Source organism: Sordaria macrospora, chromosome 2 (genome assembly GCF_033870435.1).
Source record: "Sordaria macrospora chromosome 2, complete sequence".
Classification (NCBI taxonomy): domain Eukaryota; kingdom Fungi; phylum Ascomycota; class Sordariomycetes; order Sordariales; family Sordariaceae; genus Sordaria; species Sordaria macrospora.
The window spans coordinates 256,084-279,286 of NC_089372.1; the positions used below are offsets into that span (position 1 = coordinate 256,084).

Genomic DNA, 23,203 nt, shown 5'->3' on the forward strand with positions numbered 1-23,203 from the left:
CAACTCCAATTTCTTCCTGGAGATCGACCTCAGTTCAAATTCCACACATCTACGAACTTACTTGTTGCTCACCTCGATTCACAATCATGTGGTATCCCAATCCCACCGAGAGCCTGCCGGCTACCGATACGTTGTCGGCGAATTCAGATGCCCAAACGGTCCCTGCCATCGAGCAAGTATATAACATCCAAACACCTCAAGCCAAAGTGTACCCCCATACCGATGTCAGCTCAACATCCAATCCTGACTGCGACGATCAACAATACCCCGGGGCATCCTCTATAGGCAACGAAGCATGGTTGAACAACGATCAAGCCTCCCTAGCAGACATGGGAGTTCCTCCTGATGTTGCCAACCAGTACCAGACAACTCAGGATGCTTTTCAGCAGTGGTATCAGCCGCAGATGGTCTCTACAGTGCCGGTAAAGCCCCCATTTTGCCCTGCCGCTTACCCCTCTCCTTCAGGCGGAACCGCTAACGTGGAGTCTCAGGCACAGGGTCAAACAATGGGTTGGAATTTCACAAACGATGTCAACCAAGAAATCCACGACGACTTTAGTCTTCTCGCTGACATCGACCTAAACACTCACGCTACTTCCAACTTTCATGATTTCTGGACCATGGAAGCGGCACAAATGCCGGAGGAGCAGAAGTACCATACTGGTTATTCGAGGGACTGTCCTGTGGACGTGACGAGCTCGTCTCCATTGACATATACAGCTCTAGAGGTACCTTCCTCCAGCTTCACCGAACAACTGAAGTCTCTCCAACAGATGCCTCTCTACCCCATCCAAGGGTCTCAACCGCAATGGGGCAGCTCTTGGTCTGTCCAGGTCAACAATCAACTGACCACGAACATCTACGGTGCTCCTCTGTTTGCCCTGCCCGTGGGCACGAAGTCCGAACAGGAAGTGGAGGCTGCGAACATCAACAGGGGCACTTACGACGAAGCCGACTTCTTTGACATGACGGGTAGCCCTCCCCCGGAATATACAGCTCTCGACAGCTCTCTCTACGAACCTCAGCCACAGAGAAGCCCTCAGAATGTTTCTGTTCGTGGCATCATCTGTCCGCCCGATGAAGACGTGTCTGCTTGGTGTGAAGCTCTCGGTAATTCAGAGATCGAGCTGGAGCAAGTGGCCGAGAACGACCACGAGGAGGTGAACAAAGAACAGGAGTACAAAAACGAGGAGCACGCCACCCCGTATTCGACACCTCGTACATCACCCAGCACTCCCGAGCAACAAGTCGCGGAAGAAGAACAGGCGCACTTTGACCAAGTTTCTTCCGACACATTCCTCCAAAGGTGTGAGGAAAAGTGGCAGAACAAGGCAAAACCGGCCATTGCCGCCATGCTCACGGACAAGAAACACAACAATGCAACTTTCAAGGATCGGTTCGACTACGTGGTGCAATGCCTTCACGATTTGACGGAGATAAACTCTATCGACTGGGCGGAAGGTCTAGCGGACTTTGGCCCAAAGTTGCTCCCTTCATTGCCAGCGACACCAAGCAAGAAGAGGACGAGGGATTCCGACGAAAAAGAGGACCCCCAGTCTCATGATGGCAGCAGCGAAGGTAGTAACAAGAGACGTCGTCTGGGCAACAACAACAACGATGACATGAGCAGCATGATCTGCATGGCGACATCCGAAAAGAAAACAGCAACAAAGACGACATCGGCGCCGGTGGAACGAAGGCAAGAGAGGAGAGAAGAATCACAAGAGCCGAAGGATACGATCAAGTACCTGCAAAACCTCGTCAGCGAGGAGCCTGAGGACTACATGAATCTTCTGAGACGGATGAGGTTGTTGCCAAACGGGCATTGGAGTCTGCGTATTTGTTGATAGGCAGAACCGTCTGTGGTATCCTGTATTTCCTGACGGGACGTGGATGAGGGTGTATTCACGTGGAGACATGGCATATCGGAAGGACATAGCGCGGTTAATGAATAGGAAGAAGAAATAAAAAGGGGAGAAGATTTGAGAGTGTCCAGATTGGTGGTATGACGCATGGAGGAGGACGGGATATAGTTTATAGCAGCAGGTTGCGTCTGTGTAACTGGATGCTGGGAAGAAAGGTCCAGTCAAGGAAATAGGATGTTCATGTCAGTTAATGTACAAGGGGTACCCTCCACGTCCCGACCAAGGACCCTATAAATACGCCCAAACAAGTATATTCTTTGGTGTCACTGAAGAAAGAAGAAACTACGGTGATAAATAAACTCACCTTTTCCTCCCATCCTTAATATCAGGGCCTTAAAGAGTAATCCAACGGCTTTTAAATGTTATTGATTTTTTTGGTTGAGAACAAAAGAATGTCAACTTCTTAATAGGTACTTAGGCGTTCTCTTTTGACCAAACTATACAAAACGACCAGCCAATGTGACGAACCGTTATAAGCACAGGAGTATTATCGCTGGGATAGAACAATAGAGTAACGGAGTAGTAGCCGAAAGGTACTGGTAGATTTTGATAGCTATTGCTTGCTGAGGAGCCCTATATAAGAGGTCTGGGAGACTTCTTTATATAAGGGTCCTCTATGGTGCGCCGCTGCGCCGCTCCGGCGGCGCCGGTACTGCGGCGCCTCCTTATTGGTCTATGTAGCTAATTACATAAGTGATCCCTTATTGGATTGTAACGGCCAAGTTCAATAGAAAGTAACAAAAAAAGGAGAGTTCTACCGCCACACATGGCTCCATAATGGCAGCTATCATAAGATACGGCAATTTTAGCCAGTTAAGTCCTGTTCTCTTATATTATTTAACATCACTATTTAATCTAATAAGTCCGCTGAATCCGCTGGGACCGCTAATATTGTAAGATTTCTTATAGCATTTGTCACAGCGCTGGCGGACCACTATACCACTAGAGTATGTTCCAAAAGGATACAAGTAACCGAAGCTGGCAGTTCGGTCGCTCAAGTAGCCTTATATAGTTTGTCCTGGCAGAGACACCAGAGTGCATTCCGTGACAATATTTATAAGAGTAAGTTCGGTTGTAGCCACTTTGCCTTCAGTAGTAGGCGTGTTTGTAGGGTCTTTGGGCGTGCGTGGAGTGTACCCTATGTACAATTTGTATAGTTTTGTATATCAATGACATAGAAGGGAAAGGGTAAGGAATGAGTAGGATATGCAAGGAGGAAGGGGCAATATAGCCTATTTCTTGCTTTCGAATGGTACCATTGTTGGCGTCTCTGTGGCTGCACGGTTTAGTAATAATAATTCTATCGCTGTACTCGTTCCTGAAAGGATGGGCGTGTCATTGCATCTGTATGTCAAATGGATGGCTTACTAATGAAGAACCTGGAATAGATGACATGTTTCGTAATGCATGGATCAGACAAAATGGATGCCTGAGTGACTTCCTTCCATTGAGAACCTGTACCTACTTCCTTTGGTATTACTCTCCGTCTCTGCACCGTTGTGGCCAAACATCTTTGCTGCCTTATGTGACTGCATTAAAAGGGCACAGCACAAGCATGTAAAGAATTTTGCCACCCACAAATCCGCATTCTTTTCCTCGTACATGAACACTGGCACCTTACCCAAACGCATGCACCCTGACTTTCAAGCCCTAAAACGACCCATTCAACGCTAGACCAGAGATATCAACCCACAGCTTTTGTAAAAGCACAACAAGAATCTCCCCATTACCCTTTAACGCCGCCGCTACCAACACCGAGACCCCAAAACGCCCAAAGAACAAGAACAGAAACGAGCGCAGGAGAGTGGACACTCGCAGCATGAACAAACGCAGCGCCACGAAAGCCAACAGCAACGAAGCTCCCTGCATGCTTTACCTAGCTACTACAAATAAACCAACTTGTTAGCATTCCACCAGACATGCATACAATAAATGAAGAAGACTTGGATGTGGAGTGAATGAACTAACCTCAAGGACTCGGCGGGACATACTCGTCTTCCTCTTCCTCTTCCTCCTCATCCTGGGCCTCCTGCCCCTGCGAGGCGGCTTCGGCATCTAGACGATCGAAAATGATCATCATCGCTCCACGAGGCGACTGGACCCGGATCATGGTCACGCCCTCCGTGATGAGGACAACGCGGACAGGCCGGCTCTCCACCATCATGACGGCATCGAACGGCACGAAAACCCCCGAGCCTCCCCTGCATACAAAGCGGGAGATGACTTCGCCTTCGATATGGATCCAGGCGGGGCCACATGTGTGCAGGACGCACACTTCCAGTCGCTCGCTCGTGATTGTCACCCAGTAAACGTTGAACCCTTCGCGTTCGACGGTGAGGGGGAAAGACATCTGGGTTCAAATGTGTGTTAGCCTCCAGGTCTTGATATGTGCTTGAGTTTACTGCCTGAGGCAAGCCCGCGGGAACATAAAAAGTAGCCGGAACCGCCGAACCAGCTGGCGAAGCAAATCATAGCTTCTACCAAAGCAGTGAAAGCCGACGGAACGACAGCGGCAACATCTGGAGTCTCCACCGAAGGGACGGAATTGTTGGGCAGGATCGAGGACCGGCAAACCGTTGGTGTTGCCGGCATAGGTGGACGGTGAGGGGTCTGATGGTCATCACTTTCATCTTGAAAAACAGGATACTCGGCGGCGAAACCGAGGATACCGTTTTCGGGAAGAAGGTGTGCGGCATCGCGCAATATACGAGGGCCGAGGCCGTACCGCAGTCCGGGCTGAGGGCGATGGACAGAAATTGCGGGTAGCATCGTGGATGTGGCCAGGAGTACCGGCGTACCAATCCACTTATGAAGCCAACCACGCTTCTGCTGAAGAGGATCCTCATCCAACAAGCATATCACTCGTAGCTGGGTTTCACGGGTATCACTTCACGGTGTACTTTCTGGTGACTTACTTTGGTGATGCGACGTGGAGAAGGTGATTTCTATGGGGAAGAGCTTGGGGTTTGGATGAAGTAGGAGGGGAGAGTTGGATGAAGCTTTTCTTGTGTGCTGTAAGCTGAGTCGAGGTTGGTGAGATATGAGAATTTGTTCAGTTTGATGAAGAAACGCGAAGGAGAAAAGCGACCAGACGCGACTGTGTGGAGAAAAGAAAAGAGAGAAAAGCGGGAGAAACCACGGGGACGTGAGCGAAGATGAACTGCCACAGCCGGTGACCGGAAGGATCAGTAAGTGGATCACTCTTCCGCACAAATGACCAGAATATTCATTTTGAAGATGAGATGAAATCTAGCCCCTCTCCTTGTCCTGAGAGATACACACTGTGCTGGTGGTTTATTGAAGTGACCGATCATCTCGAGGCATGATAGAAGGAGTTCATTGCCCCGCCATTGGTCATATATACCTAGATTCTAAAAACCTCTCGAACTCTTTTGTAGAACTTTCTCTCAAATCTAAAAACTGACCTCAATTTTTTAAAGTGTCTGAATCGGAACCATTGCGCCTGGAAGCAGGCTCCCTTCAAAATCAGTAGAGGTATTTAAGACATAGAAAAAAGCCCATTCGCTGCGCAAACCATACTTGCCCTGAGTCGTACCTAGGTATTCGCGTGATGGAGTGACTGTGCCTGCCGCTATCGCCAATAGAAGTCGCACTTGAGTTGCACTTGAGTCATCACCGGAGTCACGACTTATCACTTGATTCCTGTATAAAAGGGTATGGGATTTCGTCCTGCTCAAACTCACCCTTCAACAACCGACTGTGCTTCGCTCTAGGTCCCACTTCGTACAAGCTTATAACCTACCTCGGCTGTCAAAATGTCTTTCTCCCCGCAAATCCTGACGAACATTGATGCCAAAATTAGAATTTTCTTGGACTTTGGAAAGCGCAACAAGAAGGAGAAGGCCGCTGCCAGCCGCAAGTCCCCTCGTGCTGGACAGAAACCGCCGGTGCCGAAAGCCAAGATACAGGGATCTGTGGTAGCCAGCAAGCTCGCTCGTCCAAGCGACGGAAGACGAAGAATGTATCATACCACTCCGAGATCAAAGACTCCGAAGAGCAAGATCAGGAGGATGAGGAGAACGCTTGAAGCGACTAATCGAACGACCACCCCTGCACGCGCTCCCCTACCTACCTATGGAGTTGGCAGCAGAAGCGATTGCTCGCTACAAAGCAGGTTCTAATGCGACGCGGTAGATCATTTACACTACAACTGTACAATATTTGTAACTGTCGGGGTTATTATCACCAAGACCCTTCCTTGCATCATAACTTGCACGCACAAAACGAACTTGAACAGATCCAAGCTTCGCACCAGTGGTCCCGGGATGGGCACGATTATAACCGATAACAGCGCAAAATTTGTCATTGAAAGGCTCTTGCATCCTTACAGTATCCAACCATGAAGCCACTGAGAGTAGACAGGTCCGGATTCTCACCACCAGGACAATCCAAGTGGCAACACCGGTCTATGTCTTCTTCAGAGCCCAGTGTCCGATCCAGATTCAAGTCACTTCTGAGGGCAAGTTTACCATGGCAGCCGGTAACGTTCCTGGTGACCTGATACAGCTCGCTTTTAGTGAGAATGAGAATGCGCAGCTACGTTGACATTGAGTTACGCAGGGGTAAGTGGTATCGGCGTTCCCTGTTTGTACCGTAGTTTTCTACAACTAGGTACTGGATGATTGACAGAACGTTCACTGAAATCTCGAATAGACTAAGTCCTGCTGGGTTCAACGTCTAGCTCACATTCTAGGGGCTTTCATCAACGGAGAGACTAGAAGGCATGGAAAGAACAGGGAATTATAATGGCCATCTGCCCTTGAAGATGAAGAAGGAAGCAATAAAGCATTACCAGCACTCCAGATACATGTATTATGTCTACTTGGGTATAACGCCACTTTGCCTCCCTACACTGGTGACCGAAACCTGGACCCAGCTTAACTTCATGGCACCCATTCAGTCTACTTCCCATTCGCAAACTCCACTACCCAACTCTCCGGAAAGACTTCGTCTTCTTTTGAAAACCCCCAGCACAGTCGACCTTTGCGCAAAACAGACAAAATGCCTGTACGCCCTTCCTAACTCGCTCGCCATCTTCCCATTGTCCTGTGCCTTCGCTGAAGCTTGCCACAACACAATCTCGTCAAACCTTCCCGCCCGCAACAACAATTTCAACCGATCTCTGGCCAACTCACTCCTCCTCACTTCCTCACCCATCGCTCCAGCCACGGCCAAGCGCTGCATCCACTCGTTTCTAGTCGCTACATCCGCCAAACACGGCGGGTTCGCATCATCAAGGCTCAATAACTGTCACACGGACATATGCCACACTCCTGGTGTCATACGAGAAAGACCTACATGTATGCAGATCGCTAGGTGCCTTGGAGCCTCAGGTGACAAGGACCCGTACGTACTGGATACGTACCGTTTCCCTTTGGCATAAGAAGACCTCGAATCCCAGCCTTCCCCTAGAGGTTGAGAGGATCAACAAGGCCTTCGAGACCAAAGTAGTTTATTAGCTGAATTGAACTACTGTTCCAAGCCCAGAATACTGTCCTTGTCACAATAACTCCCTCCCCTGCGTAGTACTAGTTAAGAACTCAGCCAAGCTAGGTCGGAGGAAACAGACCTCTGTAATCGCCTCTTGCACCAGGGCCATACTGTCCATTCCTTCCGCGCCTTTGTCAAAACAAAAAGGCGGGTTGTCCATCTCGCGCAAAGTCATGAACGGGTATAACTGCTCTTTGATCAGCTTTGCTACCTCCTTGCACATGTCGCGGATATCAGGCGGTGCCTCAAAGGCTCCTTTGAAAAGGCAGTTGTTGACCAAGCACTCTTTGAAGCAAAGTGTTAACTGCAGGAGCGAAAGCGGGCGGTTGGACCGGAGCGTATTGATGGAGGGAGGGAGAATGGTAGGCGAGAATGAGGTTCAAAATCCTGGCGAGCGATCTCATCTCCAGCTTGGTATGGGACTCATAGAAGCGCGCGATGAAGGAGGTGTAGAGTATTTGGGAGCGGCGGAGCGGGGGCGGGAGCTCCGCGATGATGTAGCCGGAGGTTTGGCGCCTGATTATGTCAAGGACGTCCAGGGCTTCGGTGAAGGAGCTGTTGGATGCAGGGTCGTTGAGGATCTTGCGAGTGAAGGAGTGCCGCTGCGTGAGCCAGAGATAATCGAGAGTGCTGTGGCAGACGGCCTTGATGGCAGGGCGTAAAAGGAAGGGGGAGAGATGCAGTTGTGACTTCCAGTACATCTTGTGGAAGGCACCTTCCGGTCTGGCGGCTACGATGATCTTGACCTCGGTATAGTAGCTCAGGAAATAGATGAGTTGCGTAGGCTGAGGCTTGCGGTAAGGTTCGCAGTCGATAAGTGAATGGATGGAACCATTGCGGGGGATGTCTTCTCGTTGAGGATAGGCAGCGTCGAGTAACTTCATGTCGAAGCCACTCGGGTCGTCGATGAAAATGAAGACCTTTTTCTTCCTTTCCTTGACGTCTCCTAGAACTCTCTTCAAGAGATCCCAAAGTGTGTAGCCTTTCTATTCGGCGCTGGTCTTGCGCTTCTGGTGTTTCATGACATCGGTCATGAAGATGAAGAACCGTGCGTCCAAGAGAAGGGGATCTTGCTCGAAAAGCTGAACTAGCAAGTTCAAGATCATGCCTCGCGTTGTGCAATGGATCAGGTCTCCCTCGTGGTTGAAGAAGTGTGAAAACACAATGGGAGCCTCTTCGCTTTCTGTCTTTTTGAGTATTTCTGGATTCCTTTGCGCCTCCATGACAAGGTACTTCATCAACACACTTTTTCCGGTTCCGGGGTCTCCGGAGATCCAAAAACGCCTATCGAGGCCTGTGTCGACATTGGCCTTGAGCCAAGTGCCAAATGTTCCCTTCGCATTGCCAATAGTCGCATCAAAAATCCACTTGCAAGTGCCAGGGCTTGGCTCGGAGATGAGTTCGAATCGAGAATTTTGGTTGGGGTAGCGAAGACTTTGTAATATCTTTCCTCGAAGATCGGAAAAGGTTGGTTCGCTTATGGCTTCAAAGAAGTCAGCTTCAGTTTCGTCGCCGAACTTTTGGTTGAGCGCCGTGATGATAGCGCGCCGCACAGGATGTGTGAATGTGGGAAGGGTCGATAGGAGGCTAATGAGCCGATGTAACTACGGGTTGATTTCCTCGATGCTGCCGAATTGATTGCGGGTGGTAAGATCCAGTGACTCCTCGTAGGAGCTTGTTGATGTTAGGTCAGTGCTACAGGTTCCATAATCGTGACTAGGCCGATATACGTACCATAGCTGGCGCAAATACTCCTCCCTGAACACCGTGAGGACGACATCCATGAGCTTTGCCTGTATACGAGCCCTGTCCCGTTTCTCGTCAGTATCGCATCAAAATTGTCGAATGAAGAGTTAACTCACGACTCCTGCTCCATCTCGTCAAACTCCCGGCTCTCAGTCCTTGTGTCCTCGAGAGGCATACGCGCAATGCGCTCAACTCTTCTTCCAAACTGCCGAACGTCGTAGACGCATTGCCTTGCCAGCTCCACCATCATTTTTGGCCCCTTCTTCGTCTCGGCTGTGACGATCACTGTACTCAAGTAACTATCGAGTACGCCCGGTATTTTCAGAAGCTTCTCATACCAAGCTCTACCATCACTAGTGGCTTTGATGACCTTAAGCACCACTTTGATGCAGCGGACAGTGAGGCTGAGCAGCTCGAGAGTAAGAAAGGAGTCAAGCGCCACGGATCCGACGGTCTAGAACCCGGCGGGTGGTGAAGTGTAGGGCGGCGGCGGATGCGGACGAGCAGTGTACCAGGGTACGGGGTCTACTCTTGGGGTTTGTGGGCACAAGAAGTGTGTTGATTGTGTTAAACTAGGAAGACAAGAAAGGAAAAGAAAATGTGGAGGGCTAAATACATGGTGGTGCGGGCTGGTGGGCCCACATGACAATGTCAGTGAATGGAGGTGGGACAGACCCCACCACAACATCTACCTGTGCCAACAAGGCCTCTTCCATTCTTGCCATTTTTTGTGGTCGCGTGGACTCTGTGACCTGTATGCTTGGTAGCGATCTCTTGTTTTTCCAGTGAATGCAAGGGTCTCTGACTGCTTCGGAAATGAATGAAGCTTTCGCCGTGCGCGCTTGCGGACGGTGAAGAGCAGGGTCGACGAAGCGAAGCTGATACTGCAAAATGAATCAAGATGACGGTTGCAACGATGATTACAGTCGGGAGGAATAAACGATCCCCACAACCATCTACCCACTGCTCACGAAGTAGAAGTGCTTGGCACAAACGAACGGACAGACAGACGGCGGGAGGGCAGGCAGCTGCCAATAAAAAGATATGGGGCAACTTAGCCACGTCGTTCGGGATGCTAGCTCCATTTTACACAGCGCGCCGTATATGGCGACTACACAGTGGACGGATAGCAACGAGCACAGTGGTAGGTATCATGGATTTGGCAGAAGGGGTCTTTAGACCTGGGGGGATGGTGCTAGGCCTTCGATCGTCGAGTCTTCCGAAGACAACTAGCCCAGCGAGTCTCCTGTGCGGGAGAGCACAGTGGGAAATTTGACGAGCTGCACGAACCGCCCACGTTGGTACATAGGGATCTTACTGGCGGCAGACTCTCGCGTTATCGTGTGGGGAGGTACTTTCAAAGCTCGTGAGGCTGTGAAATTGTCGGACACGGCCTTGGCTTATTGACTTCACAAGCGGGGCATCAACCTCGCCTGTGCAGCCTGGGACTCAAACTCTTGGGTCCGTAAAGAGTAGGATGCCGTTACCCCTAGCCACATTGACATACTCATCTGCCGTTACACTAATAGCAACACCGGCATCCCGGAACAAGTCAACTCGGTCCTGATCCCGCCACCGGACGACGGTGAGGGTATTAGTGCGACTGATGTACACATTGCTCGAAAACTATTCCCAATGCATCGTTATAGGCTTTTCACATCCATTTCAGGGTAACTCAACGTTTGACTTTGATCAAGACGAACCGTTTAATAACCGAGCCCTGACTCACTTTTGCTCCAACGCAGTGTCGCTCTTCTTCATCCGTCGGCTGAGGAGAAAGTCACATTGTTACTTCAACCCTTCGGAGCATTTTGTGCATCCTACACTCTTGAAGGTCTAGGGTGGTAGATTGGTGTCTTGTCTCCTGTTGACAGGCGGCGGCAATCTACGAATTCTTTGTGAATGTTGGGAGGAAGATTGTCAGTTCGGATGACATGACGTTGAAATGTGTCCCCACTTAGCAAGACAACCCATTAACGCAATAGGGACTTATCTGAGGTGCACACAAATTCGCCCGGAATCTGTTAGGTACAGAGCACTAATTCGGCTAATCATCGGAACTTGTGCCCATACCTAATTTGGGCGAGTCGGCGACCGTCGGCTATACTCCTGTTCTCTAACATGCCACATTTGCCCCCCACCAGTCTTGCGTGTCAACCAAGTAATGCGGGCAATGAATGTAACAGACTGCCGCTTACTTCTGGTGATTGCGCATTGCATTCATTTTCCCACAACTTGGGTACCACATTCAACTTGCAGACACGCGCATCCTCCACTCCGCTCACTCCAAGTTTTATAGGAAAGATGCAATGCATCCGGGCCACGCAACAGAGCACATGCACAACAGGAATATGCGGCATCAATTTTTGGAAAAAGCCAGATATGCGAGACAAAAGCATCGGACATCCGGTGCATTTGATGTTTTGTTGATTTTTGACACAACCAGGGAAGATATAAATCCATCATCCCCCCATCTCTCTTTAGTGCTCAGTGTTTTCCCTTTCCAATCTCCTTCCTGTCGTAAGCTTTGAGGACATCTTGACTCACATCAAACCAACGAAATCCTACCATCACAGCCATTATTCGTGCACCCTGCTATCGGTTTCACGCCGACGGGAAGTAGCATCTTTTACCCGCTACAATGAGCAGTAGGTACCTCCGATTTCACCACATTTCCATCCCTCTCTTGTACCATGAAGCTGACACCTGGACCAGTTTAAGCCAAAGCATACATTAGGTACAATATCACATACTTACACCATCCGAACACGTATCACCCACATCTCAGTCATCATGTCAGCATCGCCGCTGCCCGAATTTAGGGGATGCTACTGGACCAAGTCTGAAGAAGCACGCATGGAGGAAATGAGGACCGAACTCAAGTCCTTCCACCCTTCCGACCTCATGTTTTGGAAGATAGCGACAGGGCTTGCGTCTCGCAAGCTTGCGGTGCTCAAGGCCGACACCCAGTACTGGAAGGCACGGCTTCTTGAACTACAAAACAAGGGACATCTAGAGGATGAAGACGAAGAAGAGAACCTCGCCCAGTGGACGGAGACCATTACGACGAGGACAAAGGCCGCATGGCTTAAGATGCGGCTATACGAGTTGCAAGCGGCCAAAGTCGACAACGGCGGCGTGGTCCCCGAGGAATTTGTGTCCTTGGCGAAGAGCTACCTTGGTATTGCCACAGAAAATGCGGGAGTGGTGGCCGAGCCAACCCGGGCAGACCGCGTCAACTTCCGCCAGTCCCTCCTCACTGCCTACGACGCCGGCATACACCGTATCACCCACGACAATGGCCACCACACCGGCTACCGAAGCTGCATCTTCGACTGCGTCTCCGGCGAATATCAAAACGATTCTGCTATGGTGGTGACACATATCGTCCCACCCAAGCTAGGCCAGGAAACCATCACCGCGCTGTTCCCATTCGACAGCCCACCTGACCTCCTCTCCCCCGACAACGGTGTTATCGTCCCGCACGCCGTAGCCGAGGCACTCAACAACGGGGCCCTAGCCATCGTCCCCAACCTCGCCGACGAGGACTATAAGTCCCCCGAGGCGTTGGCGGAGTGGGAAGCCAGTTCGCCTCGCGAGTATAAGTGGATAATCGTTGACGAAGCAGCAGAAGATATTTTAAACGCCCCCTACGCTCCCGGACCTGACATCAACGGCCAAGTGACATTCCTTACCGCCCGCCAACTAGACAACAAGCCCCTGCACTTCCGACCAGACTGTCCGCACCGGCCAAGCACCCGCCTCCTCTTCTTCGCTTACGTCTTTGCCGTCCTCAAGACAATCTGGCGCTCCGACAACCTGTCGGGAATCAAGGTAATCGCCCCCGAGATCTGGGCAAAGACGATGTGGACTAGGAAGAACAGGTACTTGTACCTGGACCAGGCGCTGTTTGTGTGTTGGTCGAGGGAACTGTTCCAGAGAAACGAGGACGGGGTTAACATTAGAGGTAACGTGTCGCGGCTTTTGCAGATGCTTAGGGGGGTTTCTATCGAGGAGGCTAAAGAGAGGACGGAGGTGGCGCTGCTGGCGCTTGCGAGGGCATTTGAGGTTCGGCAGACGAAGTTGGAGGAGGAGATGGTGGAGGAGGAGTACATGTATAGACTTGGAGATGAGGAGTTCAATTGGAATGGGGCGAGGTTGCCTTATTGGCAGTTTGGCGAGGAGGAATTGGAGGAGATGGGGGAAGGACAAGATGAAGAGGAGGATGATGATGATGATGATGATGATGATGATGATGATGATGATGATGATGATGATGATGATGGGAGTGAGGATGAGATTTTTGAGGTCATGGACTCCGGGTATGGCAGCCTCGAGAATAATGACGAGGAGGAGGAGGAGGGCGAGGACGAGGATGGCTGGAGTGAAGTGGAGACGTGGAGCGATGGTTATGAAGTTGTCAATCACAGTGACGGGGAGAGTGAATTGTCCTTCTTTGAAGAGGATGATCTCCCATAGACGGACCTACTCGGGCTCTTGCATGTCTTTGTAGCAGTGCTGTGGCTTTACCTACTGCTTTTCATTCCACGTTTGTTCTGTATCGGCGATTAACGGGTCACTTGCAGAAAAGGGTTATGTCTTTACACGAACAGAATATCTTATCGCGTTAGCTAAGTAGTACCTATTGTACCACTGCCGGAACGAGCAAGAACAAAGTTGGAATCTCATTGTATATTCCTTCAGCTACTTCAATTCACGAAGTCATGACGTCCCCCGCTACATCTCTTGTCTATTAAATTTTTAACCCCTTTACCCGGCAGGCAACCCTCTAGCAAGACCCAGCCACGATTGACAGCGTTTGCTACCCACGTTACAGACAAATCCTCTTACCAAGCCTTATGCAGGCCCAGCGTGAAATGGGACTTTGAGGAAACCGAGTCACTTGTTGCATAGAGGTACCGAAGCAAACTGGTATTTCTCCTGGTCCCTCATCGTCCAGAGCCTGACCTAGCAGCCGGCCGAAACGTCTTTATCCACTCCTCCGGCAAAAGCTCACTCTCCTTAGATAATGACCAATGGACCAGCTTTCTCATTGTCGTCGCCTCCGGCGCCGCCATCACATGCCGGTCATATTTTTCGTAGAACTCGTCCGTGGTAGTTGTCCCGATTTTGAAGCCAAATTGTGAGCCGCGGAGCAACATCCTGATTCAGTCATCCTTCTTGGTTTGATCCAACCCCAGGAAAGCTCTCCCTTCTTCGGTGTTCAGGAAGAAGTCACTCATACTGTGATAGAGGAGGGTGACAGTCATGACCGACAGTCGATGAATCTCGTTTCGATATATCTCTGGTTGTCGTTGTAGGACTATATTTGGGTTTGGCGGTGAGACGACGATGAACGGATGGAGTTTCTGATTGGTCATCCTAGACATCTCTTTGCAAGCAGCTTCGACGAACTCCTCGTTGTCAACTTCGCTTGGTTTAACGTCTTCCAGGTCAGCCAGGGTGAACTCCAGAAGCGTGAATGGACGGTCGGCACGAAGAGTTCTCAGTGGTTCGACGTCGTGCGCGAGGATCCGGTTGATGTAGACAGAGAGTTTCTCGAGCCGTTCCGGCTGAAAGTTATAAGTCGCTTCGTGTAGCATGGTGCGGTACCACTTTCGACACATTTCTTGCTCCATGTCGTCTTTGGCGGTTAACATCGAGGGCTTATGCTGCTTCTTGAGTAGGTAGATCTCATATTGCAGCCATGGAAAGAATCGATACGTGTCCTTGATCTTCCCATTCTGGTACCACATGTCTTCCATACTGGGTGGGTTTTCGAGGAGCTCTTGGTGTTCGGCCCAGAATTCTTCTATGTCGGTGTTGTTCTTGCGCTCCATCTTCAGTCCCGTAGGCATGTTTGGGTCCATCTCTAAGATGTCTCGGAACCGGCCTTCGGGTCTGCAGGCGTAACAGATCTTGATGTCCAGTTTCCCACTCGGGTTCCTTAGCCTCGTCGTGTCCAAGGACTTTAGGAAGTCGTCGGTCTTGTAGTCATGCGAAGGCCCGATCGGGCACTTCATGTCAAACCCAGATGGGCCATCCAGAAAGATGTAATAGGACCCCGGATTGGCTATCAATAGGGTGGTAAAACGATCGAGGTTTGAGTTGAACCAACCTAGGGGGTCCGGTAGAGCGTATTCTTTCCCTTTGAGTTTGTGTGCTTGGACAAGCTGCTGACACAGGCTATAGAGCATGTAAGCGTGGGAGAATGGCCAGATATTCCTAGGGCCATTGTAGGAATGGTACAGCACAATCGGTGCTTCGCCATCCGTGGTGGAGAGGAGGGACGGTTCCTGGCGGAATCTTTCCACAATGGAGTTCATCAAGACTGTTTTTCCAGAGCCTGGATCGCCAAAAATCGTGAGAAGACGGGCACATGGTTCTTTTGCATCGTGGGATGCAAGCCAGTTCTTGAACTTCGGATCCTTAAAGATCCATTGGCAAGTGTTGGAAAAGGGGCATGGTGTCTTGGGGTTTTGGATATTGTAACCCAATAAGGTCTTGAGCTTTTGAAGAGCCTGCAATAGTTTGGTCATGTTGCTGTTCACGTTGGTGAGGGCGAAAGTGAAGTTTCAACCTATTGTAACACAGTGAATTGAAGTGGCTCAGAACGATCTTGCGTGATGAAGGAAGCTATATATCCATATGGAACGCGCGTGAACATAAGCCCATCCTCCCCCGTTATGACGAGGATAAGGAACCACGCCATATTTCAACGGTCAAGTGATCGAGGGTCGGGAAGCGTAAAGCGCCGTATTGAAATGAACTTCTTTTGTTATCATAGCCCAACGTTGGAACCGTGTTGTTAGCTCGACGTTGGCTTGACATTGGCCGAGTTGGTCTGTTGGTTCAGGTTATGGGCGGTTAGTTGGTTGGTTGGATTGCTCCGGGCGTCTCATCCACGGGCTTCCGGTTTTTGTCTCGATCTTTGCCAGCGGCCCAATCCCACCTAACCCAGGGGCATTCCCGCCGACAACCACCACTTCCACCACCTCAACTCCTGTTTCATCCTCCCCGGAATCCCTTACAAAGTGAACTACAAATGTGCAACCATGCTTGGATCTCTATTGTTGCGTCTGCATAGTACTCCCACCCCCAGTCAATGATCACGAGACAACCACCAAAAAGCCAAATCGAACCTTGACCCGCGCAGTATTTTCCTCACGCGCTCCTCTTCCGGTGCCTTGTCCATCTCCAGCAGCGCCCTACCTTCCTTAGTGCTGGTAAAGAAATGCTAGGGCAAAGAAAGTCGACAACCCTGTAGGCAAACGGGGTCAAATCACGCGCGGCGACCCGCAGCGCGTATCTCCCTTGTTCACTTTCGTCCATATCCCAGTTGCAAATGGCGAGAATGGGATAGAGCTCCTTGCGGATCAACTCCTCCATCTTCTCGCAAAGGCTCTTGATTACAATGAATGCGTAAACCCTGTCAGGTTTGGCCGGGAGGACGAGCTCGCTGTTATGTATCATTGTGAGCTCCAGGAGCGAGAGAGGACGGCCCTGGCGTGCGTTCTTGATGGATTCGTTGGTGCTGCGTGTTAGCATGCGGTTGACGAACACCGAAAGCCTCGCAAAGCGTTCCGGCTGGAGGTTCGCATACCTGAGCATGGACTTGTAATGCCCCTCAAACGCACGGGCTGGGTCCGGCTCTATGATAGCTAAGCAGATGGGCCTCCCAGCGCACGCGGAGGACCCCGACGCCGAAGAAAGACCAGAGGGCGAGTGCGTAGGCTTTGGCTACGTAATCTTCTAAGGACAGACAGAACTCGGCCGTGGATGCGGTCAGTTAGAACAAGCGGAAGTTTTCGACGCGGAGGCGGAAGGCGCGCGGCATGGTCTCAAGGCCGCTGTGGCGCTCTTCCCGGAGGCACAGGCCCGACCACGCATTACGATATGCCTTGATAACACGTCCGTCATTAGAGGACTCCGAAGAACCCCAGCTGCGTCGTCACAAGTGGCTTTCCTCGATTTCCGCGCCATCCGAAAGGGCTATGGCCCCAGTCTGGTGAACGTCCGCTGGGTTCCCGGCCACAAGGGCATCACGGGCAACGAGATTGCAGACGAGCTCGCTAAGGCGGGCGCCGAAGGAGGTAGTCAATGAAGGCTTGGCTACCCTTGCGCACTCAAGGCGACTTGCTAAGAGGGAGGCGCGTACGGATTTCAAGACATGGTGGGCCGCGAACAAGCCAGAGTCATATGCAGACTACCGGTTGGGGATCTCTATCAAGCCTAACGACGAACTGAAAGAGCTGAACAGACGCTCTTTACACCACCCCCTCGCGGCCAGGTCTGGCCACGGGGATTTCAAGGACTACCACGAGCGCTTCGAGCACGAGGACGCCCTGCTGACATGCTTCTGTGGAAGCTGGAAGAATCCCTTCTATCCCTTTTTCTGCAGGAAGGCATATGCAGTTTCCCCCGTCACGGGCGGAGCGGCTACGCAGGAGAATCTCTCCCTTGCTATTGGAATTTACTGGCAGCGCTTCATCACTAGAATCCAGACCTCGCACTTCTTTTCGTGGACTTGCACAAGAAAGGCATGGCGCCAGACACTCTGGCAACAGCACACTGACGGCGGTGGCGCCGCTGACAACCTTACGGGGTTTTTACGGAGTAGAGGGGTGGAGGTTGGCCATGGCCACGACATTGAGAGGGTTACGGTGGACTTGGACAGGCTAGTTCACCGTGCAAGGAGACGGGAGGAGGCCTTGCGGGAGGGGGAGAGCAAGAGCGAGAGCGAGAGCGGGGAGGAGTGATTTTGTCATTTCTTTTATCTTTTCCTTTGTTCTACAGGTCCCGTCATATACTGGCGGCTCGCTCACTGGGCGATTCGATTATAAATGTTGGGCCGCGTTTACGCTATGGGCAACACATGATTTACACTGGCAATAGGCCTCGGTTTGCCCTCCGATTAAAGGGTTTGGTGGACAGTTAGGGCACTGCTCCTATTTTTGCATGCTAGATTCACTGATGTGGCACGTCTCATGGCCCCACTGGAGGCGGAAGTAGACGTTAAAAATAACAACAACAACAACAACAACTTCCCGGGTTGGAAGTTGTTGTTGTTGTTATTTTTAACGTCCACTTCCGCCTCCCGTAGTGCATGAGACGTGCCACATCGGTGAATATCGCGTACAAAGATAAGAGCAGTGCCCTAAATGTCCACCAAAAGACCATTAACCCGAGGGCAACCCGAGGCCTACTGTCAGTGTAAATCATGTGTTGCCCATAGCGTAAACGCGGCCCAACACTTATAATCGAATCGCCCAATGGGCGAGCCGCCAGTGCATGGCGAGACCTGTATAACAAAGGAAAAGACATAAGAAAGGGCAAAATCACTCCTCCCTGTTCTCGCTCCCGCTCTCCTCCTCCCGTCTCCTTGCACGGTGAACTAGCCTGTCCAAGTCCACCGTAACCCTCTCAATGTCGTGGCCATGGCCAACCTCCACCCCTCTACTCCGTAAAAACCCCGTAAGGTTGTCAGTGACGCCACCGCCGTCAGTGTGCTGTTGCCAGAGGGTCTGGCGCCATGCCTTTCTCGTGCAAGTCCATGAAAAGAAGTGCGAGGTCTGGATTCTAGCGATAAAGCGCTGCCAGTAAATTCCAATAGCAAGGGAGAGATTCTCCCGCGTACCCGATTTGCCCGTAACCGGGGAGACCGCATACGCCTTCCTGCAGAAAAAGAGGTGGAAGGGGTTCTTCCAGCTTCCGCAAAAGCATGTTAGCAGGGCGTCCTCGTGCTCGAAGCGCTCGTGGTAGTCCTTGAAATCCCCGTGGCCAGACCTGGCCGCGAGGAGGCGGTGTAAAGAGCGTCTGTCCAACTCTTTTAGTTCGTCGTTAGGCTTGATAGAGACCCCCAACCGGTAGTCTGCATATGATTCTGGCTTGTTCGCGGCCCACCATGCCTTGAAATCCGTACGCGCCTCCCACTTACGCTCATAGTAGTCCTTGAAATCCCCGTGGCCAGACCTCGCCGCGAGGATATTCCAACCTGGGAAGTATCGAATATGATGTGACTAAAAGTTCGATCAGTCCACTGAAGAACTTCGGACGCTTGCATGAACTTCTTGGTCATCAAATGCTGAGCGTCGCGAGGGTCACCACATCCCCGCCCAGGAGGCAGTCAGCATTGAGGTGTGCCGTGTACAAGTTCCATGGGCCACGTACAGTAATGCATATATGAACTCGTCGGCGATCAACTCGGTCGTTAGTTTTTCCAGGACTTGAACATTATCGTGCACCTCGGACCTACACAGTTCTGTAAGTTAACGTCAGCCGTTGGCCTGGTAAGAGGGCCTAGGCTCAGGCCTACTCACCAGTGTGGACTGTCAGGTAGCAGTTTCTCCTCGGTTTTGCTGTCTAAACCCTCCAACACCTTATTCGTTGCAAACACGTATGCGTTAGCTGTGAATGGGCTATGGCTGCGAAAGTGGAAATAACATACCTTTAACGACCTGCTAAGTACTTCGACAAAGGCATGAAGTTTCTCCCACAACACACATGTAGCCTCCGCCTTTGAATCGTCCTTTTGGGCTTCCTTGGGATCTCTATAGAACCGCAGCTCGTGGTAGAGTACCTCTGAGACTGGCATCGGCAGCGTAACGAAGTAATCGTTGAACCACCAAGTATCCAACATGTAATATCCCGTCTCCTGGCCGCCCCGAATCATGCCGCCCAGCCGAGCAGCTTTGAGGATCAGCTGGAGGGACGTCAATCCATCCAACTCGGGCTTATACGACATTGCAGGGGATTACTACATGGCATACATTGTTCCTCTTGGTAGTGTTCGTACGTCGGATTGTCGGGTATGGCACTATGGTTGGCTTTTGGGCGGGTGATCGGACTCGCGCGCTACTGTGAGCTATAGGCTTCCAGGTATACGTTATGTGCTCTCGATATCCTTGTTAGTAGTGAGGTCAGCATATTAATACTAGTTACGAGGAGGATCGAGATCCGGACATTACTTCGTACAATCATGACAGGATTCCTGGCTTCCTGCCCTCTGGCCATGTGACCGCGGTCATTTGGTCGAACGTCTTCACCCTTGGAGAGCCCGTACATAACAAAAACGTGCAGGTTTTGTATAAGGTATATTGGTCATTGTGGGTGCCGCCGGATTGGATCTTGTGACGGGCCTGTTGTTTTCAGACGCTTCGTTGGCTCGATATTGTCGTGTTGGCCGTGGAGGATGGTGGATTTCGGTGACTTGCTGGCGTGGATCAAGGTCCGGTTGCTCGCCGTTGCCAACGGGCAAAGGGAAGATAGGCGCGCGGCATTGTTAGAAATTTTGTAACGCCGGCTTTGCTCGATTTGATCGCGGGTAAACAATGAGAGAAAAGGCGATGTGAAGGAGGAAGAAAACTGGAGCACAGAAAAAGAGGAGAGCATGACGTGAGGGGTGGGGCAAAGATGGCGACTCATAGGAACCATCTAGTGCTGTTAGTGCATGCTAGGCGCTGTCGGTTGGAGCTCCCAGGCGACGTTGGCCGTCACAGGCGCTGCCAAGGACAAACTAAATGCGTAACACTTATCACCCAATTTAAACTGACCCGCGTTAAGTCCTTAACGTTTGAAAGCCCGCTAACATTCTAACCGCGCAGATTACGGGTTCCTTTTATCCGACTCTTCCTTCCACTATCGGCAACTATACAAAAGATTAATCTTAATAGAACAAATACCCTTCTACCGAAGTTAGATAACAAGAGAACTATCACCTTGGCTACTTAGCTAGTGCACCAACTTCTATCTATTGAGCCGTCATACTACGCGTCGAATACTGGGGCGGTAGAAGACGTCGAGGAAATATGAGATGATGAATAGGTGTTTCCTCTTTTCTACTAATTAACTACTACTATTAACGGCTTTATTGTTATTGTGAGTAGTAGGCATAATAGGAGGATAATGGTGAGTTTAGACTGCAAGGTACAGGAAATGGGATACTATCATAACAATTTCGAGAACGTCGTCGAAGGATACATCGAACATGCTATTTGTGGGAAGCAAAGCATCAATGAGAAATTCTTACATGTCCAGCATAGGGAAATCAACAAAACAAATATAGCATCACTCAACAAAACTCCATCAACCAATCAAACTCTTCCGCTCAATCTTTGCACATCCACCCTCCGTGACTCTCGCCCTTACTCCATCCTCCGCCTCTTCCCTTCCCTTCGATTACCACCATCCTCACTTCCCTCATCACTACCTACTTCCTCCGGTTCAATCTTAATCTGCTTAACAAACGTCTTCGGCCAAACCTCAAATAACAACATCTCGCCTTCCAGCCCACGCACTTCCGGCAAGTTTTCCAACAACTTTAAATGTTCGTGATACGGCCGATATGATTCTGTCTTCACAGCCTTGGCACTGGTAGTGGTCGCACTGGTAGTCTTGGACCTCGTGGCGTGATACCGCCGCTTTGGTTCAGGCTCCGGGTTACGCTCCGCCTCTATCATCTGAGTGCCGCCACGTCCCAACCACTCCTCACACTCCTCATTAACAACACCCGGCATAAGCAAAGCATGCTCAAACATTGACGCCCTCAGTAACATCGCCACGCGATCCCGCACGAACCGGTCCTTGTTTGTCTTCATCACATCAACAACCTGGACATCTCTACCTTTAAGCGACCAGTCGTGCCTGATGAGTGCTTTGGCACTTCCGCAATCATTCCTCTCCAGTAGTGCCCGGCCCTTGTTGGTAGTCTCCAGGTACTCCAGCATGTTACTGTGCAGAAGCATAACCTTTGTTCCTGCCGCGAAGACCAAACCTTTCCGCACGTTTGCTACACCTCCTGGCCATGTCCCTAAGTTGTCACCCACACCTCGGGTGAGCTTTTCTTCGTTTTCCAATTCTCGAAGAACAACCAAGGGGTAGAGTTCCTTTTTGATCTTGTGCGCTATGGTATCGCAGGCTCTGGCAAGAAATTCCATCTGATAGTCTGTGAGCGGCGCTGATGGGAGAGTGCCTCGGTATGAATCGACAGCCAGTGTCAGTTGGAGGAGTGATAAGGGTCGTTTGGCACGAGCCTGGGACATGTTGTACTTGGTGTGGGTGATGATCAGGTTGAGATACGCTGAAAGCGTGTCCAGGCGGTTTTCGGGCCCGAACAGGTAGTTGGGTAACTTGTAATATGATGGCATAGCGTGGAGTTCATCTAGTAGCGAATTGAAGAGAATTGTGGAGTAGGTGATGGCTTGTTGGTTTTCCGACTGTTCGTAATCTCGCAGTCCAGCCTCGCATCCGTCCCTGGCCAAAATGAACGATCCTTGCGATGCGTCTGCAATACTTGCGGCGAGAGGTAGGCGCAGCGGAAGAAGCACACTCTTTAGCCGGTTGGCACAGAACGTCTGGATATCCCCTCGCGTATAATCCTGGATGCGGAGGGTATGAAACATGTAACCCCTTTCCTCCCGACCATGAAGTGAACGATCCCAGTCATGGAACATCCCCCCAGGTCTACTGGCAACACACACCTTGACACCTTTAACTCCTCTCAACTTGTAAACAAGTGGGCAATCCTCGGCTTCCGAGACGTTAAGGAAAGCCGTCTTCTGTCGCGAAAAGCCACTCGGCCCGTCCAAGAAGATGAAGATCCGTGGTCTTACTGGCCTAATGTCTGCCAGGAAGTAGAATAGGGTGTTCTCAAGAGTCTTGAATCTGAAAGTAGATAAGCCTGCTTTGATGTAATCAGGCTTCTGCTGGCTCAGCATCATGTTGTAGGTTTTTGCAAACGCCCGGTCAATCTCTCCAGGAAATTGCCTGAAAAGCTGCAGCAGAATGTTCTGGATCATAGTCAGTTCTTCGCGTTGCATGGAAACTGGGTCCCCACCCCGAGCAAAAATGTGCCAAATGATCATTGGCTTCTCCCGGTCACGACCTCTGTTGCTCGCCGCGCCTCTTGCGTCTGGTTTGAACATGGAGGGTTCTGATCTCGCTTGGCTCACTATGTGTTTCAGAAAAACACTCTTGCCAGTGCCAGGGTCTCCACAGATCCAACATATATTGTTGCTGTAGTC

At 50.8% G+C, this 23,203-nt stretch overlaps 9 protein-coding genes across 9 annotated transcripts; 3 read left to right on the forward strand and 6 right to left on the reverse strand.

The window, feature by feature from the left end:
- Positions 1-86: 86 nt before the first annotated feature.
- Positions 87-1,847, forward strand: SMAC4_06874 (uncharacterized protein; the record flags this gene model as incomplete). Its single annotated transcript, XM_003344517.2, has 1 exon — positions 87-1,847. The coding sequence occupies one exon, from the start codon at positions 87-89 to the stop codon at positions 1,845-1,847; it is 1,761 nt and encodes a 586-aa protein (XP_003344565.2).
- A 2,047-nt stretch (positions 1,848-3,894) lies between these two features.
- SMAC4_06873 (uncharacterized protein) lies at positions 3,895-4,694 on the reverse strand (the record flags this gene model as incomplete). Its single annotated transcript, XM_003344516.2, has 2 exons — positions 3,895-4,275; positions 4,526-4,694. 2 exons carry the CDS (start codon positions 4,692-4,694, stop codon positions 3,941-3,943), a joined length of 504 nt encoding a protein of 167 aa, XP_003344564.2. The 3' UTR covers positions 3,895-3,940.
- Positions 4,695-7,681: 2,987 nt separating this feature from the next.
- On the reverse strand, positions 7,682-8,320 carry SMAC4_06872 (uncharacterized protein; the record flags this gene model as incomplete). The annotated part of the gene is made up of 1 exon (XM_003344515.1): positions 7,682-8,320. One exon carries the CDS (start codon positions 8,318-8,320, stop codon positions 7,682-7,684), a length of 639 nt encoding a protein of 212 aa, XP_003344563.1.
- A 102-nt stretch (positions 8,321-8,422) lies between these two features.
- SMAC4_06871 (uncharacterized protein) lies at positions 8,423-9,679 on the reverse strand (the record flags this gene model as incomplete). Its single annotated transcript, XM_003344514.2, has 4 exons — positions 9,299-9,679; positions 9,171-9,242; positions 9,045-9,110; positions 8,423-8,912 (listed from the first exon to the last, which is right to left on the reverse strand). Exons 1-4 carry the CDS (start codon positions 9,430-9,432, stop codon positions 8,423-8,425), a joined length of 762 nt encoding a protein of 253 aa, XP_003344562.1. The 5' UTR covers positions 9,433-9,679.
- Positions 9,680-11,975: 2,296 nt separating this feature from the next.
- SMAC4_06870 (uncharacterized protein) lies at positions 11,976-13,661 on the forward strand (the record flags this gene model as incomplete). Its single annotated transcript, XM_003344513.1, has 1 exon — positions 11,976-13,661. The coding sequence occupies one exon, from the start codon at positions 11,976-11,978 to the stop codon at positions 13,659-13,661; it is 1,686 nt and encodes a 561-aa protein (XP_003344561.1).
- Positions 13,662-14,350: 689 nt separating this feature from the next.
- SMAC4_06869 (uncharacterized protein) lies at positions 14,351-15,721 on the reverse strand (the record flags this gene model as incomplete). The annotated part of the gene is made up of 1 exon (XM_003344512.1): positions 14,351-15,721. One exon carries the CDS (start codon positions 15,719-15,721, stop codon positions 14,351-14,353), a length of 1,371 nt encoding a protein of 456 aa, XP_003344560.1.
- A 1,870-nt stretch (positions 15,722-17,591) lies between these two features.
- On the forward strand, positions 17,592-17,864 carry SMAC4_13186 (uncharacterized protein; the record flags this gene model as incomplete). The annotated part of the gene is made up of 1 exon (XM_066091301.1): positions 17,592-17,864. The coding sequence occupies one exon, from the start codon at positions 17,592-17,594 to the stop codon at positions 17,862-17,864; it is 273 nt and encodes a 90-aa protein (XP_065945966.1).
- Positions 17,865-19,493: 1,629 nt separating this feature from the next.
- SMAC4_12773 (uncharacterized protein) lies at positions 19,494-20,502 on the reverse strand. The gene is made up of 3 exons (XM_024655853.2): positions 20,145-20,502; positions 19,630-20,085; positions 19,494-19,560 (listed from the first exon to the last, which is right to left on the reverse strand). Exons 2-3 carry the CDS (start codon positions 19,924-19,926, stop codon positions 19,498-19,500), a joined length of 360 nt encoding a protein of 119 aa, XP_024511677.2. The 5' UTR covers positions 19,927-20,085; positions 20,145-20,502; the 3' UTR covers positions 19,494-19,497.
- Positions 20,503-21,325: 823 nt separating this feature from the next.
- SMAC4_09706 (uncharacterized protein) lies at positions 21,326-23,104 on the reverse strand (the record flags this gene model as incomplete). Its single annotated transcript, XM_003342504.1, has 1 exon — positions 21,326-23,104. One exon carries the CDS (start codon positions 23,102-23,104, stop codon positions 21,326-21,328), a length of 1,779 nt encoding a protein of 592 aa, XP_003342552.1.
- Between the last annotated feature and the right edge of the window lie 99 nt (positions 23,105-23,203).

What these genes read in the sequence shown, in the direction of transcription:
- SMAC4_12773 (XM_024655853.2), bottom strand. Translation starts at nt 19,926, where the DNA reads ATGTCGTATAAGCCCGAGTTGGATGGATTGACGTCCCTCCAGCTGATC. An exon ending in TACTTAGCAGGTCGTTAAAG is followed by an intron (nt 19,561 to 19,629) that starts GTATGTTATTTC and finishes GCAACGAATAAG; the next exon opens with GTGTTGGAGGGTTTAGACAG.